Genomic DNA, 15446 nt, shown 5'->3' with positions numbered 1-15446 from the left:
CATTTCTGAAGGGTGGGAGGAAACCGGAGCCCGCGGAGGAAACCCATGCAGACGTTGGGAGAGCGTACAAACTCCTCACAGGCAGTGCTGGATTCAAACCCAGATCGCTGGCGTTGCGCTGACCACTTCGCTAACCGCGCCGCCCCCTTGTGTTGCCTCAAATCACTGAAGTAGATGTTCAGGGAGAAATCTCTGTGGGGCGAGGCATAAAAGTGCTGGAGAAACTCAGCAGCATCCATAGGAAATAAAAGGTAACCAACGTTTCTGGCTGATATATATATATATGTATGTATGTATGTATATATATATATATGTATGTATATATATATATATATGTATGTATGTATGTATGTATATATATATATATATATATATATATGTGTATATATATATATATATATATATATATATGTGTGTGTGTGTGTATACACTTCCTCTGGACTCTACGTGACCTGCTGAGTTTCTCCAGCACGTTTGGGCATTGCATTCGACCCTGGCATCTGTAAAGTTTAATCTCCGAGTTGAAAAGGAGGAGCATGTCAGGTGTATTGGGCAACTGGAACAGTGTCAAACACCTTTCAGTCACCAATAGCAACATGCCACCATGATGTCTACAACAGGTTTGGCAGGAGGAGATGATGGCAGATCACCAAAGACTGATAGATGGAATCCTGCTGACTCCCACAACAGAGCCAACTCTCATCACTGCAGGCTCAATGTTCTCTATAAAACATCAAGAACCTGACGACTCATTTCATTGTTTATTTTCAGGCAACAGATGAAGTATTTTAACTTTCAAAACATCAAACCACCCCCCCCCCCCGAACTTTTAAATTTATCTGCATTTGTTGAGTTTTTAGAAACAGTCTTTGTCACAGTGTATAACAGAACACAACTTGCTCAAGCCAACCTAACCTCGTCCCACCTGCCTGTATTCGAAATCCATCTTATCCATGTATCTGTCCAACTTTTTCTTAAACATTGCAATAGTACCTGCCTCAACCACTTCCTCCAGCAGCCCCTTCCATACACCCACCACCCTCTGTGTGTGTGATTTTTAAAAAAAAAAAGAAAAAATTATCCCCAGGTTCCTATTAAATCACTCCCCGTCACCTTACTCTAACTTCTGGTCACCAATTTCCCCAACTCTGGTCAAAAGACTCTCTGCTTTATCCCGATACATTCCTCTCATGGTTCTGTCCATCTCTGAGATCACCCCTCATCCTCCTGCTCTCCAAGGAATAAAGCCCCTCTCCCCCGAGTCCATGTATTTCCTTCAGCTTCTGATAGAGTCATGATGGGCTTTTTTGGTCGTAGCATCGATGTGCTTGGACCAGGACAGGGTTTTGGTGACTCCACCGTGTCCATCGCAGAGTGGAGAGAGGATATTGGACCACTGTGGCCATTCCCACACCTCGACATGAGTGCCGTGTTTGCTTTAATCCCATCCATTTCTCTCTTGCTTCGAACCATAAACATAAACAGGCCCCTTCGGCCCTTCTAGTCTGTGCCAAACTATTATTCTGCCTGGTCCCTCTGACCTGCATCCAGTCCTTACCCCTGCCATCCACATACCTGTCCAAATTCTTAAATGTTAAAATTGAGCCCTCAGCGGACAACTCATTCCACACTCCCATGTTCCCCCTAAATCTTTTCCCTTTCATCCTTAACCCATATGCTCTGGTTTGATCTCACCTACCCTCAGTGGAAAAAAAACTATGTCTATACCCCTCATAATTTTAAATTCCTCTCTCAAATTGCCCCTTGTCTTGTGTCTACATAATGCCCAACCTTTATTTAATCTTTGCCTTCTTATTTGTTCTTTAGCCTAACCATAGGATTGGCGTTGCCATTGGAGAACAGATCTTGGACCTCACCGTTGTAAAGCATCTCTTCACTGGGCCCGTTCTCTCCAGAAAGCAACATGTATTCACGCAGGTAACTTGGCATAGAAAACCACGGGTCTTTGGGTGAAATCTGATTTCCAGTCCCTTGCAACTTGATGAAAGCCTTCTTTTCGTCGTGAAAGAGATCTTGCTTCATAAATCCAAGGGTCTGGTTCATTGCTGGCTGCATGCTCTCCCAATAACTGAGTAGACTGGGTCTTTATTCATTGGAGCATAGAAGGTTGATGGGGGGGATTTGATAGAGGTATATAAAATTATGAGGGGGATAGATAGAGTAGATGTGAATAGGCTCTTCCCCTTGTGGGGTAGGTGAGATTGGAACGTGGGGTCATGAGTTAAGGGTTGGGGGCAAAAATTTAGAAGTAATATGAGAGGGAGCTTTTTCACTCAGAGAGGGGTGGCTGAGTGGAATGACCTTCCGGAAGAGGTGGTTGCAGCAGGGTCAATTTTGTCATTTAAATGCATGGATGTGAGGGGTTTGGAGGGTTATGGACAGGGAGTGGGTGGGTGGGACTAGAAGAGATCACTTAAATCGGTGGAGACTCGAGGGGCTGAGATGGCCTGTTTCTGTACTGTAATTGTTATATGGTTATGTCAAGTTAATTCTCATCTGATTGTACAAGTACGACCTGATGAAACAGCGTTCTCCAGTCCTTAGTGCAAAACTGCAGACACACATCTAGATATAACACACATACGGACAAACAATTCATATGCAGATAAACAAATGTTTTGAGTCTCAGATGATTACTGCGAGCAGTTGCTTTGGTCGTTCAACCTTCTCACTGCCTGTGGGAAGAAGCTGTTCCTCAGCCTGGGGGTGCTGGCTCTGATCCTCCAATGTCCCTTCTGCTGAAAGATGTTGTATGTAGGGTGGAAGGGTCCTCAATGATTTTGCGGCCCTCTTCAATCAACGAACCCAGTAGATGGGGGTGAGAAGGGGGGAGGGACACTCCAGTGATCCTCTCTGCCACAGTTATGGTCCTGTGAATTGACCTCCAATTCATTTCTCTGCAACAACCATACCACACTGTGATGGTGGCCGGTAGCCTTGCCTGCTTCAGTCTTCTCAAAAAGTGTTGCTGTTGAACCTTCCTGACAAGTGAGGAGATGTTGTACGTCCAAAGAAACTGCAAGGGGTTTCCACCAGTTTCCTCCATAATGCTAGAGATTTGTGAGTTAGGAGGTTAATCATCCCCTCGGTGTAGATGAGTAGTGGAATCCAATCAATAAGAATGTTGGAAAGATAGAATGGAATTGGTTAAGATCATTGTCAATGGGAGTGTGATGGTCAGTAGAGACTCAGTGGGCTGAAGGGTCTGTTTTTGTGCAGCTTGAGTTGGAGAAATGTAAAGCCCAGTACTCCCCCCCACCCCCCTCCCCCCACCGCCGAGTGTCAGGTCGTTCGTCTGAGGGCTACTGGTGCCATGGTCGGGTGGTCGGTGACTAAACCGGCTCCCCTACCAGCCTTGCATGGTGCAGAGGGTGGGCTATAAATTCTGCAGGATGAAAAACAAGGCCTGTCAAAGGGTGGGCGAACACTCTCGTGGAGGTCAAAGGCCATCGAGCAAACACGTGCCGTGAAATGCAGAAAGGGCCTCCCTTGCATCGAAGCTTGGTCTGGCTGTTCCCTGCAACAGAACTTTCCCCCAGCTGTCTTGGACCTCGCCATGCAATGGGTCTGAGAGGGGATGTCAAGAGGACCTGTGCAACCCCCCCTACTCACCTAAATCCATTCATGCACACACTGTTCCTCTCTGAGGAGTGGGGTATCCTCATATCAACCTCCACAAACTGACTGAAAGGAACCATCATCGTCCTATGGGATGGAGAGCCGGAGGAAGAGTCCCTCCTGAGCCCATCCACTCCCCTGAACAGAGTTGGGATCAGAACAAATCTAATCGGGAGGCATTAGGGTCACCATGATGGGGGGGTGGGGGTGGAGGCTCAAACTGACATTCAAGGACTCAATTTATGATGTTGGGGGAGGCAACCTTTTACCATGTGTGGGCCTGATGGTGAGTGGTTGAATGGCAGGCCTCACTGATTTTTTTCAGTGGCGTTGGACTGGGTGGGTGGGGGTGGTGGAGGCAGTATTGTATTGGGAAGGGGTGGTGGCAGGGTCTCGGATTGTGTGCAAATACCACACAGACAACATCCAAGGTTGGAAGTGAAGTCAAGTCACTGGCGCTCCCTCCCACTGCCCCGCTTCACTGGTTACGATAAGTGGCGGTGTTGATCAAATCCCTGTCACATTCTCAGGTGCCTCAAGGTGCCTCGGAAAAGCAATTCCTGGAGTCCAATGACTTTATAAAGCAGGAATCAGTAAGATGTGCACAGTCAGATCCCACAAACCACAGAGGGCCGAGGGGCTGATACTCTGTTTCACTGGTTTTGGGGGCCAAGGACAAATATTGGCCCCAGGACTCGGGGAAAATCTTGCTGACCTGAGAAGGTGGACATCTGGTTCAACGTTTCTCCAAGTGGCTCTGGCAACAGATTCCTGAATGAACAATGAACCACAGACACTGCCTTACTTCGACTTTTCAAGCATTATTTTTATTTATTTTCATAAGGTGCTTTATATAAATGCTTGTACTGCGATGCTACCACAAAACAACGAATTTTGTGACATATGCATGACAATAATTCTGATTTTGATTCTGGACAATTTTTTTCCATTTCTGAAGTTCCAAAAGATATCTAATGACCCCAGCAGAGGGCAGTCCTATCCCACACAGCCGTTTGGATCTCCTCCGATGATGATGTTAGTCCTGACACCCGCCATTGGAACCAAATGTGTGCCACTTCATGTCAGCTTTGATGTCCTTGGCCAAGTGGCAGACTGGATGGACATTCCCCTGAGTTCCATGGGGAAGGGAGTTTCAGGATTTCGACCCAGCAATGATGAGGGGGACTGCAGTGTTCACGCTGTAGGGATTGTGCAGGTGATGGTGCTCCCATGCAACCTGCTGCGCTTTTGGTAGTGGGGTGAGGGCAAGGGGGGGGGTCACAGATTTGGCAGGTCTGTTCAACTCCGTGCAACTGTGCGCAAGACTGACCAGCTGTGTGTCGTCAATGTGTACTCTCAATGCAGTGAATTTTGCAGTGCAGCTGTGCCCTTCCACATTATACGCAGTGCTGCTGTTATGCTAAACCATTTCCTTTTTACCTCAGTACATTGTCACTTCCAATTTCCGGCTGGGTTTCGGAAGTCAGATGTGCAGGCTGCTCTGCTCCCTTGAGATGTGCTTAACAAAGTCCATCATCAGCTCAAAGGCTGAGTCTCCAGATCCTTACCTTCATGACAGTTTGACACATCTGTTCATCTTTGTGTGCCCTCTGTCCATTTTGTAAATCACTCTCCTGCTTTGTCACCAGTTATCAATCCCATGCCACCCTGTCCGTTTGCCGGGCCTGGCGGTCAGTGGAGGGGGTGCAGCTACTGGCCCTTTGTCACATTGTAATCAGATGAGGCTGTATCGCAGATAAAACTGTGAAGTGGATGAAGCGCACAAAACCATTTCAACCCCCCCCCCCCCCGCAGTATGAGAAGATGCACAAAAAAGTCCTCGTCAGACCATTCCCAAGGTGCAAAGTGACCAGAAGCTGACCAATCCAGCCCAGTGCATAACCACCAGATTTTGCATGTTCTGCTGAAGAACACAAGCCAGGATCCTGGCGGATACCAACTCCCCACTGATGCCAGCTCGAGGCCCTGAGATCCTACCTGTCCCCATGGGTGCAGGAGCAGAGGGTCCATGGAGCTGGTGGGGAGAGTGGAAGGGGTCCAGACCCCAGCATAATGGATTTCCCCTATCTCCTGTGAAGCCATTTTGGGCAGGTTCTTGTCCACAAGTCCCTCAGCAATAAATTGGAGGTCGTCCGGGCAGGAAGCAGGGAATGAAAGGAGTGAGGGGGAGGGAAAGGTGATCTTTGTAATGAGGCCCAGATCCTGTGGGAAGAGAGAGGGTGGGGGTATGATTGTGGGTGGTCTATGTGTGGGATTAAAGGTCATGATTCCACCTGAGGCAATGGTGGTCTTGTGGGTACAATGTTGACAATGGAGCCTTGGGGTTTTTCTGGGAAGTCTGTTATTGTTAATGCTGGTGGGACAGGCTGGAGGGGCCTACTTGGGGGGGGGGGGGGGGGGGTTGAACCACCGAGCATTGTGCACTGTCAGGGGTTGAAAGTGCATTTCCCAGATAAATTCCAGTCTGCCTACCCACTACCATAGCTGGGATTCCTTCCTGGGGACTGGAAGTAGAATGCCGTGCTTCGAACAGAATCATTCTTCCACTCAGGCAGGATGCACGCCGTGCAGTGGAATGGAGCAAGCTTCTTGCTGCATGGATTGGCTGCCACCTTCACCCTGAGGTGGCTGGAAGTGTCTGTGGGAGGGATGAATGTTTTGTTTTGGACCACATCACTGGAAATAACATGCTACGTAGAACATTACAACACAGTATAGACCCTTTGGCCCACAATGTGCTGACCCATGTCAACCTACTCCATGGCAGTCTACCCCAGCCATAATGCTCATAACGACCGAAGGAACTGCTCACACTAACCATCTGAGACTCTCATAATCATGAAACAACATATATTTACTCATTTGTATGGACGAATACTTGTCTTACATGTGTATTGTTTGACTGCACGTGTGTTTTGTTTGCTTGTATGTCTGTATGTTTTGCACTGAGGACTGGAGAACACTGTTTCGTCAGGTTGTACTTGTACAATCAGATGAAAATAAAATAAAATAAAGAACAATTTAATCTCTGTCTGCTACCAGTCCAGGGGAGTGACATTTCAGCCCTTGGTCTCCAAGTGACTGCCCAACGAAGCCCACCCAGCCTTACTGAGTGGGAACAGACCATGAAGCCCCCAGAAGGTCTGTCAGATGAAGACTGGTTCAGCTGCACTCGTTGCAGGCCAGCACTGAGTTCATCCCTCTCAGTGGCTGGGGATCCCAGGGCAACCCCACGGTGGCACCAATTCCAGTTCATCACATGCTGCGGATTTGTTTTCCAGCCAACCCTGAACTCTTTCATGTCGCTGGGCCGAGAGGCCTGGGGAGAAGCACGGGCTGTAATTCAGCGACTCCTGTCTGCCAGCGAGCCAACTCTGAGGGATAACAAGGAACTGAGAAAGAAGTAAGTCAGGAACCTGATCAGGAGGCAAAGCTGCTTCTTCTTTGAATCTGATGCAGTCAGTGAAAGTTGGATGAGATTAGAAATCCAAGTAAAAGCCCCACGCCTCTTTCATCAACACGGCTGATAGGAGTGAAATGAACCAAAGTTGCAAGGGCATTGGTAAACAAAGTGCAGAACTGGGCCATACATTTTTTTAAATTTCAAATTTAAATGTAGGCATAACAGGTCCTTTTGGCCCATGAGGCCAATTACACCCAATTGATCTACACCCTGGAATGTTTCTGCTTTGTGGGAGAAAAGCAGAGCACACTCGGGGAGAGTGTACAAAGTCCTTACAGACAGCACTGGATTCGAACCTCAGTCCCAGTCGATGGTGCTGTAACAGCGTGGCGCTAATGGCTACACTAACCACCTGAAGAGGTAAATAGAAACCGGCTTATTTGGGGAAGTTTTAAGGAGCTTAATGGGGCGGGGGGCGGGGGGAGGGGGGGGGGTGGGTGAGAAATGGCAAGGGTTTGTGGAGCAGCTCCATAGTCTGTGGCCTTGGAAGTTGATGCAGTCATTGAGAGGTACAACACACAGCCAGGCCGTCTAGTCCACAGAGTCCACCCACTGCTGCCCCCATGTGCCTTGCAAATCCAAACCTTCTTCCCACATTCCCATCAACACATACATGAGGGGCAGCCAATGAACCGACCAGCCCACATGTTTTTGGAAGGTGGAAGGAAACCAGAGCACCCACACGCTCGCAGGGAGAACATGCAAGCACCACACTGGAGGTAGATGGTGTGGTCGGACCTGGTGTGGCAGAGGATCCGGACAATCGCTGGAACTATTTTGCCTAATGATGCCCAGTCAGGAATTCTATGTCCTTGAGGGGTGGTGGATTATATTTAAAGTGGAGGATACATAAGTATTCAAAAGATTGAGGGTCATGGGGAAGTGGGGCAGGAGGGGTGTTGAGGCCAGTGCAGATCAGCCATGAATGGAGTGACAAGCTTGCCTGCTTTTCTCCCACATTATAGTGGTTAGTGGGTCCTGTCCGCAGACATTAAGTACCACCTTCAGGCTCGGGAGTACAGAGCCTGGAAATCCAAAGGAAAATGGAGATTAACAGCACACCAGGCCATTCAGCCCATCATGTTAATTCCAGCTGAGGTTTTAGGCTAATCACCTTTACTCACTTTTTGTCCGTTGCCTGGTGGGTCACAGGTCTGCAAGGGCAGTTTACTATTTAAATTGGCAGGAGGCTTCCCTCTCATCCCTATCCATGTGAAGGCTGCGTCAGGCTGGGGATCTGGATGCCTCCACCCATTCTCTGGGAAGCTGGGAAAAGAGTTTGCAAAGTCCTATGCCAAGTGTTGCAACCCTTTATTCTCTGACTTGTCATGGGGGAAAGTTCCCGGGCGGCCGAGGTCCATCATAGGGTTCAGGCCAAGCTTGGCAGTCTGCACTCGAAACACAGCGGTGGCTTCATGTGAAGCAGAGCATCTCCAGTCAGGTTCTGCTTTCTCCAGGGGCACGTCAGACCCCAGGAACCACAACTCCCTGGCTGGGTGAGTGCGGACATCCTTTGAAGCACCCCTGCCTGCTATCTCCCAATGTGTCTCGTAAGCTCAGAGGCACTTCTGTCTGCAACCTGCTGGAAATGGATCCTGTCAGAAGTTAGGGCCAAATCCTACCATCTAGGAAGTTCAAGTTCTGGAATAAAACCAGAAGAAACAGCGTTTTTCTGGACCACAGTGCCCACAGAATACACAGCACATAATCACATCTATATATAAAGATAAATGTATATATATGTATCTCATTGTCTCTACAACAGACTCGCCAAGGCAAATAGTGCCTTTGGAAGACTACACAAAAGAGTCTGGAAAAACAACCAACTGAAAAACCTCACAAAGATAAGCGTATACAGAGCCGTTGTCATACCCACACTCCTGTTCGGCTCCGAATCATGGGTCCTCTACCGGCATCACCTACGGCTCCTAGAACGCTTCCACCAGCGTTGTCTCCGCTCCATCCTCAACATCCATTGGAGCGCTTTCATCCCTAACGTCGAAGTACTCGAGATGGCAGAGGTCGACAGCATCGAGTCCATGCTGCTGAAGATCCAGCTGCGCTGGATGGGTCACGTCTCCAGAATGGAGGACCATCGCCTTCCCAAGATTGTGTTATATGGCGAGCTCTCCACTGGCCACCGTGACAGAGGTGCACCAAAGAAAAGGTACAAGGACTGCCTAAAGAAATCTCTTGGTGCCTGCCACATTGACCACTGCCAGTGGGCTGATATCGCCTCAAACCGTGCATCTTGGCGCCTCACAGTTTGGCGGGCAGCAACCTCCTTTGAAGAAGACCGCAGAGCCCACCTCACTGACAAAAGGCAAAGGAGGAAAAACCCAACACCCAACCCCAACCAACCAATTTTCCCCTGCAGCCGCTGCAACCGTGTCTGCCTGTCCCGCATCGGACTTGTCAGCCACAAACGAGCCTGCAGCTGACGTGGACTTTTACCCCCTCCATAAATCTTCGTCCGCGAAGCCAAGCCAAAGAAGAAGAAGAATATATATGTAATAGTCGATACTGTATAAAAGTCAAACCCCCCAATTTTTGGACCTAGTGGCCCCCACATCAGAGCTTCCGAGCCCCAACCACAGACTCTCACTGATGCCCAGGCCACCCACCCATCTAAACTCCTGATGCCCTGACCGCCGATTCTCGTCCTGGCCTAGGCCACCTGAGCTCCTGACGCCCTGACTGCGGACTCTCGCCTAGGCCCCAACCGCCTGCCCACCAGAGCTGCTATCATGGACTCTCACCTGGGTCCTGCCCATCCGAGCTCATGACTCCCTGAGCGACCAAGCACTTAATACAGTCAGGAGTAGTAATGCTTGAGCCCCTAAATTTTACCCTAAAAATTGGTCAACAAAATTCAACAATTGCACACACATATATGGTAAATATATTGGAATCATTGTATAAGTTGCAGGATATTGTTCATCCATCTCACAGCCTTCAGGAAGAAATTATTTCTCAACCTGGCTGTCCTGATTTTGATGCTCCTGTACCTCCTTCCTAATGGTAAAGGGTCAAAGATACTGTGCACTGGATGGAAAGGATCCTCAATAATTCTTTGAACTCCATTTAAGCAACACTCCTGGTGAACGTTGTCAATAGACGAAAGGGAGACCCCCCCCCCACCCCCTAACCAGGTTGCTACTGGATCTGAGTCTAACCTTGGGGCCACAGGACAGTTACAACTCTGGGCACTGAATAGGCTGGTTTAAATGACGGCGAAGCAGGAGGACAGAAGTAGTCAGCTGGCGCACCTGTGGGCCACTAACCTCTTTGTTGTTCGCAGGGCATTTGTCTCTCAGGATTCGGCTACCATGCATCTCCCAGCAGAAATCGGTAGGTGGGATCGTGACCAATTCAATCCAGTCTTTCTCCCATAAAACCCATGTCAAGCAGCGAAGCTGTCAAACAAGGTCACAGATTCAAGGCCACACCACATCCAATAGGCTTAAATGTTGTAATTCCTCTACATTAGACAAAACTATAATGCTGGGTCAGAAGATTTAACTCTACTGATTTGCAAAAGAGCCAACGATTCTAGAAACCCTCTTGCTTGAGGCTATGCAGACTCACCTCGCAGACCAGCCTGTCTTGCTGCATCATGTCAAACCCCTTGCTAAAGTCCACGTAGACTCAACCTCATCCAGCCTCTTGGCTACCTCTTCAAGAAAACTCAGATCAGTGAAACATGTCTTCCCATGCACAAAGCCATATTAACGATCGCTGATCAGACTGCCTTTCCCAAGGCATGCAGATCCTATTTCTCAGAATCCCCCCCCCATCTCATTTACACACTGCTTATGTCGAGCTCACTTGCCTCTAGTTCCCTTGCTTGGCCTTGCAGCCTTTGTTAAAGATAATTAACACAGGTTATTTAGCTTGTAAATTGGTCACTGATTGGAATGCAATTTGTGCTAAATTTATTTCTAACACTATTAATAAAGATACTTTATCTTAAAAATCAAATGATTTCATGAAGACAGATTTAAAGCACGGTGCAGTACAAAAGTGCTGGAGAAACTCAGTAGGTTGTATGGGAAGTAAAGGTGTCAACTCTGCATCTGGGGCTCCTGATATGGCCCCCCTCAACATCAGGGAGACTGGACGCAGACTGGGAGATCATTTTGAGCACGTGCGCTTTGTCTGCTGCACTAACAGGGGCCTCCAGTTTAGTTCCACAGCTCGTTCCCACACTGACATGCACTGCCAAACCGAGGCTACCCTCAAAATGGAGGAACAACACCTTATATTCTGCACTCTCCAACCAGATGGCATTCACAAAGATATCTCCAATTTCTGTTAACACCCCCCCCCCCACCGTGTTTCTCCTTTCCCCATCCCGCTCAGCTCCCCACAGCCTTCCATTCCCTCTCTATTCAGAGAACAGTCTCCCATCGCTTCTCCGCTTTTTACCCTTCTACCCTCTCACCTACTGTATAACCAGCACATTTGTACTTGACCCCAGCATCTGCAGACTCTCCTATTTAAGCCCTGTTCTGGCTCAGTCAAATTTAGTGTTTGCGGGGGACTCAACATCTTGATGCCGTTAGTTTACAAGAGTGTCCTGCTGCTGGCATCTTTAGCCTGGGCTTTGGAGCAAGTTCTCAGCAGCCCCTAGGGGGTGACATTGACATCTTGTCATCTTGGTCTGCAGCTCCTCCTGAGATTGGAGTCCCTGACTCAGTCAGGGAATTGGTGGGTGGTAGGTGTTAAAACCCCCATGATGAGGTGGATCACTGCAGAAGGAGGGGAGAGTAACACTGCCAGTAGCAGTGTGGGTTTAATGTCCTTCCTCAGATCTAGCATGGAGGTGAACTTTGCTCCAACATCAACATGGTAATTAGATTTCTGATGTCTGATGATGAAAGGTTCCCACAGACTGGAATCAGAACTGGAACATGTTTTCTACATCTTTCCCAAACCCCAAAACTACCCCCCCCCCCAACCCCCAGAATGAGGGGTGACCTTATTCAAGGTCCTAGGGTAGATGTTGAGATGTGACCATGACCAGAAGAGTCAGAAACAAGGAGACATAGTGACAAGATTAAGGGGGCTTCACTTAAAGTGTAGCAAATCTCTGGACTTCTCTGACCCTCTGGGATGGTGGATAAATTTAAATTTTTAAATCATTTTTAAAAAATAAGTTTAGACATACAACACGGTAACAGGCAATTTTGGCCCACGAGTCCGTGCTGCCCAATTTACACCCAATTAACTACAGCCCCAGTACATTTTGAAGGGTGGGAGGAAACCAGAGCCCCTGAGGAAAACCCATACAGACATGGGGAGAACATACAAACTCCTTACAGATAGTGTGGGATTCAAACCCCAATCCCGATCGCTGGCGCTGTCAAGGCATTGTGCTGACCACTACACCAGCTGGAATGATAGAGATATTTAAGATGGAGATGAATAAATCTTTGAAAGATCCTAGAATTGAGGGTGATGGGGAACTGGCACAGAAGGGGAGTTGTGACCAGCAGATTTCCACCATCATTACATTGATGGGCTAGGCTAGAGAGGCTGAGTGGTCTCCACCAATTTGCATTATCCATGCTCTTCTGTGTTCTTCTAAAGGTATAAGTAGCTCCCTAAATGTCCGCACACGCCTCAGGGCTCACCCAGAGTCACAGGACCATGGATGTCCATCCGGTGGAAGCACAAAGGGGGATTGCAGAGTTCACACAAACCAGTGACGTGTGGTCATATGTCCATCTGTAGGGTGAGATCAGATAGCTGACTGTAGGGAGATCAGATCTTTGACTGTAGGGTGTGATCAGTCCTCCAACTGTAGGGTGTGATCAGACCTCTGTCTGTAGGGTGTGATCAGACCTCTGTAGGGTGAGATCATACCTACGACTATAAGGAGATCAGACCTTCGGCTGTAGGGTGTGATCAGACCTGTAGGATGAGATCATACCTACGACTGTAGGGAGATCAGACCTTCGGCTGTAGGGTGTGATCAGACCTCTGACTGTAGGATGAGATCATACCTACGACTGTAGGGAGATCAGACCTCCAACTGTAGAGTGTGAAGAGACTTCTGTGTGTAGAACATGCAACCGTACAACACAGGAACAGGCCCTTTGGCCCATATGACTATGCTAAGCATGATGCCCAAAATGAAACTAATTCTGCCACTTGACCATGATAGATATCCCTCCATCCCCTTCATATTCCTGTGTCTCTCCAGGAGCTTCTACTGCCATCCCTGCTGCCACCACTACTCCTGGCAGCCCATGCCAGGCACCCACCACTCTGAGTCAAACAATGCCCTGCAGATCTCCTTTAAGCCCTCCCTCCCTTCACCTTACCGCATGCCCTCTAGTATGTCTGTAGGGTATGATCAGACTGCCATCTTTGGATGCTCCTTATCAAATGTATTTGACTGTTTGACACTAGTCATTAGGATTCCTCCTGTATATGTTACCAATGGTCCATGCCTTCTCCAGTTCCGGCTGGATGACCACGTTCATATCCTGGCCTAAACCCAGTCCTGGTCCCACTCCACTCCACCGTCCCTTGAGACTGCACTCTCCCTGTCCTCAAAAGGTTCATTAGAAGAGAGGGCTGTGGAGTTGGTGGCAGTGAGCAGGATATCCCAGAGGTGGGAGTGATGGAGTTTAGGTCTGACCACTTTAGGAGGACTTCGTTAATGTTCCCAGAATTCACGTGGCAGTGCCAGTGTGTCTGAATGATGGAGGGACCAGAGTCGCCACTGTTTCTGCAGCCTCTCTACCAGGACCATTTGACAAATAAAACACGTTACAAAGATAAATGATTCGTATTGAGAACCCACCATTGGATTCTGATTTGATCTAACGTGTCAAAGGTCTTATAGGGCAAGAGAACGATAGTAGGATAGCCCGACAACCATCAGTAGAGCTGGCTGTAGAAGGGTATCTGAGGGCGGAAATGAGTGGAGGTATGGTTGACGTAGTGGTTAGCACAACGCCATTATAGCATCAGCGATCGGGACCAGGGTTCAAATCCCGTGCTGACTGTAAGGAGTTTGTATGTCCTCCCCATGTCTGCATGGGTTTTCCACGGGGGCTCTAGTTTCTTCCCACTGTTCAAAATGTACTGGCGATGTAGGTTGATGGGGTATAAATTGGACTTGTGGGCCAAAATGACCTGTCTAAATTTTAAAAATTGAATTAGGAATTTTAATGAATGCCGATTTGATTAGTACGAGCCACTCCATGTTTAATTGTATTATTTGAATTCCAGGAGACTACACGGACTTCTATTCATCCCGCCAGCATGCCACAAATGTCGGGATCATGTTTCGGGGGAAGGACAATGCTCTCATGCCCAACTGGTCAGTGCCCTCCTCTCACCCATGCCCATGTTCTTCAGCAGGGCTGCCAGGTGCCTCTGGTCGCTCTCCTCCGTGGAGGCTTGCCAACTCTAGGGGTATTAGTTCTTGGAGGGTTGGCAAGGACTCTTCCTGTCAATAGTACAAGTAATGCGGAGGTTGGTGGCAGTAAATGAGTATTGCACTGTTGTCGGCTGCACTGAGAGTTCACCATTTGATTGCCCTGACCCTGCAATCTCAGCTGCCATTCCTGGCAAGCAATAAGCATGTACTGCCATATACATTACATAATGTACATAGGCACCAAAATTCTAACTTGCTGCACCCAAACAGGTATTTGGTTTAAAAAAAACGCACAATAGCCCATATTAAATTAAAATGAGTTAATAAACACAGGTGATGAAAGTTTTAGCCTTTATCATATTGATAGCCAGGCAAGCAATTTTATTGAAATGCAAAGATGACTCTTCACCTACCCATACACAGTGGTTACATGAAGTTATGTCCTATTTAAGCTCGGAGAAAATTAGATACAATAAAAGTTAGAAAAGTTTCGATTTGTAAAGATGTAATTCAAAGAATACCATCATGATTGGAAGAATTAAGGATTTGGAATATCTGGACATCTGGAGGCCGCTCTCTGATCCATATGTTCCCATTTACTTTGCCAAGGTTACCTTGATTAGAAGGAGGAGGAAGATTAGAGTTAGTTTTTAGTGGGTTTTTATTTGGATTAATTTGGTATGTGTGGGTTTCAACATGGTTATCATCGATTCATTCAATAACTTGTTTCACATGTGGATTAAGGCAAACGTTCAATGTAGTCCCATCATTTTTGGGGGGGGTTCTTGTATCTATATGAGATAACTTGTTATATGTTTCTTTTCTTAACAATCTGTAAGCAAGTTTATACGTTAAACTCAATAAATATATTTAAAAAAAAGAAAAGAATAAATACGAAAGATCGATAATAGATTTTCACAGTTAACA

At 47.7% G+C, this 15446-nt stretch overlaps 1 protein-coding gene across 3 annotated transcripts in view; it reads left to right on the top strand.

The window, feature by feature from the left end:
- Window positions 1–15446, top strand: part of fah (fumarylacetoacetate hydrolase (fumarylacetoacetase)) — a 60815-nt gene that overhangs the window by 8379 nt on the left and 36990 nt on the right. For all 3 annotated transcript variants that reach the window (XM_069911730.1, XM_069911732.1, XM_069911731.1), the window contains exons 2-5: window positions 1828–1938; window positions 6942–7063; window positions 10425–10474; window positions 14369–14459. In XM_069911730.1, coding sequence (XP_069767831.1) covers window positions 1828–1938; window positions 6942–7063; window positions 10425–10474; window positions 14369–14459 — 374 coding nt within the window. The remainder of the gene's footprint in view (window positions 1–1827; window positions 1939–6941; window positions 7064–10424; window positions 10475–14368; window positions 14460–15446) is intronic.

Source organism: Narcine bancroftii, chromosome 14 (assembly GCF_036971445.1).
Source record: "Narcine bancroftii isolate sNarBan1 chromosome 14, sNarBan1.hap1, whole genome shotgun sequence".
Classification (NCBI taxonomy): Eukaryota; Metazoa; Chordata; class Chondrichthyes; order Torpediniformes; family Narcinidae; genus Narcine; species Narcine bancroftii.
Note: the sequence above shows the minus strand (reverse complement) of the source record. Positions and strands in the feature narration are given on the sequence as shown.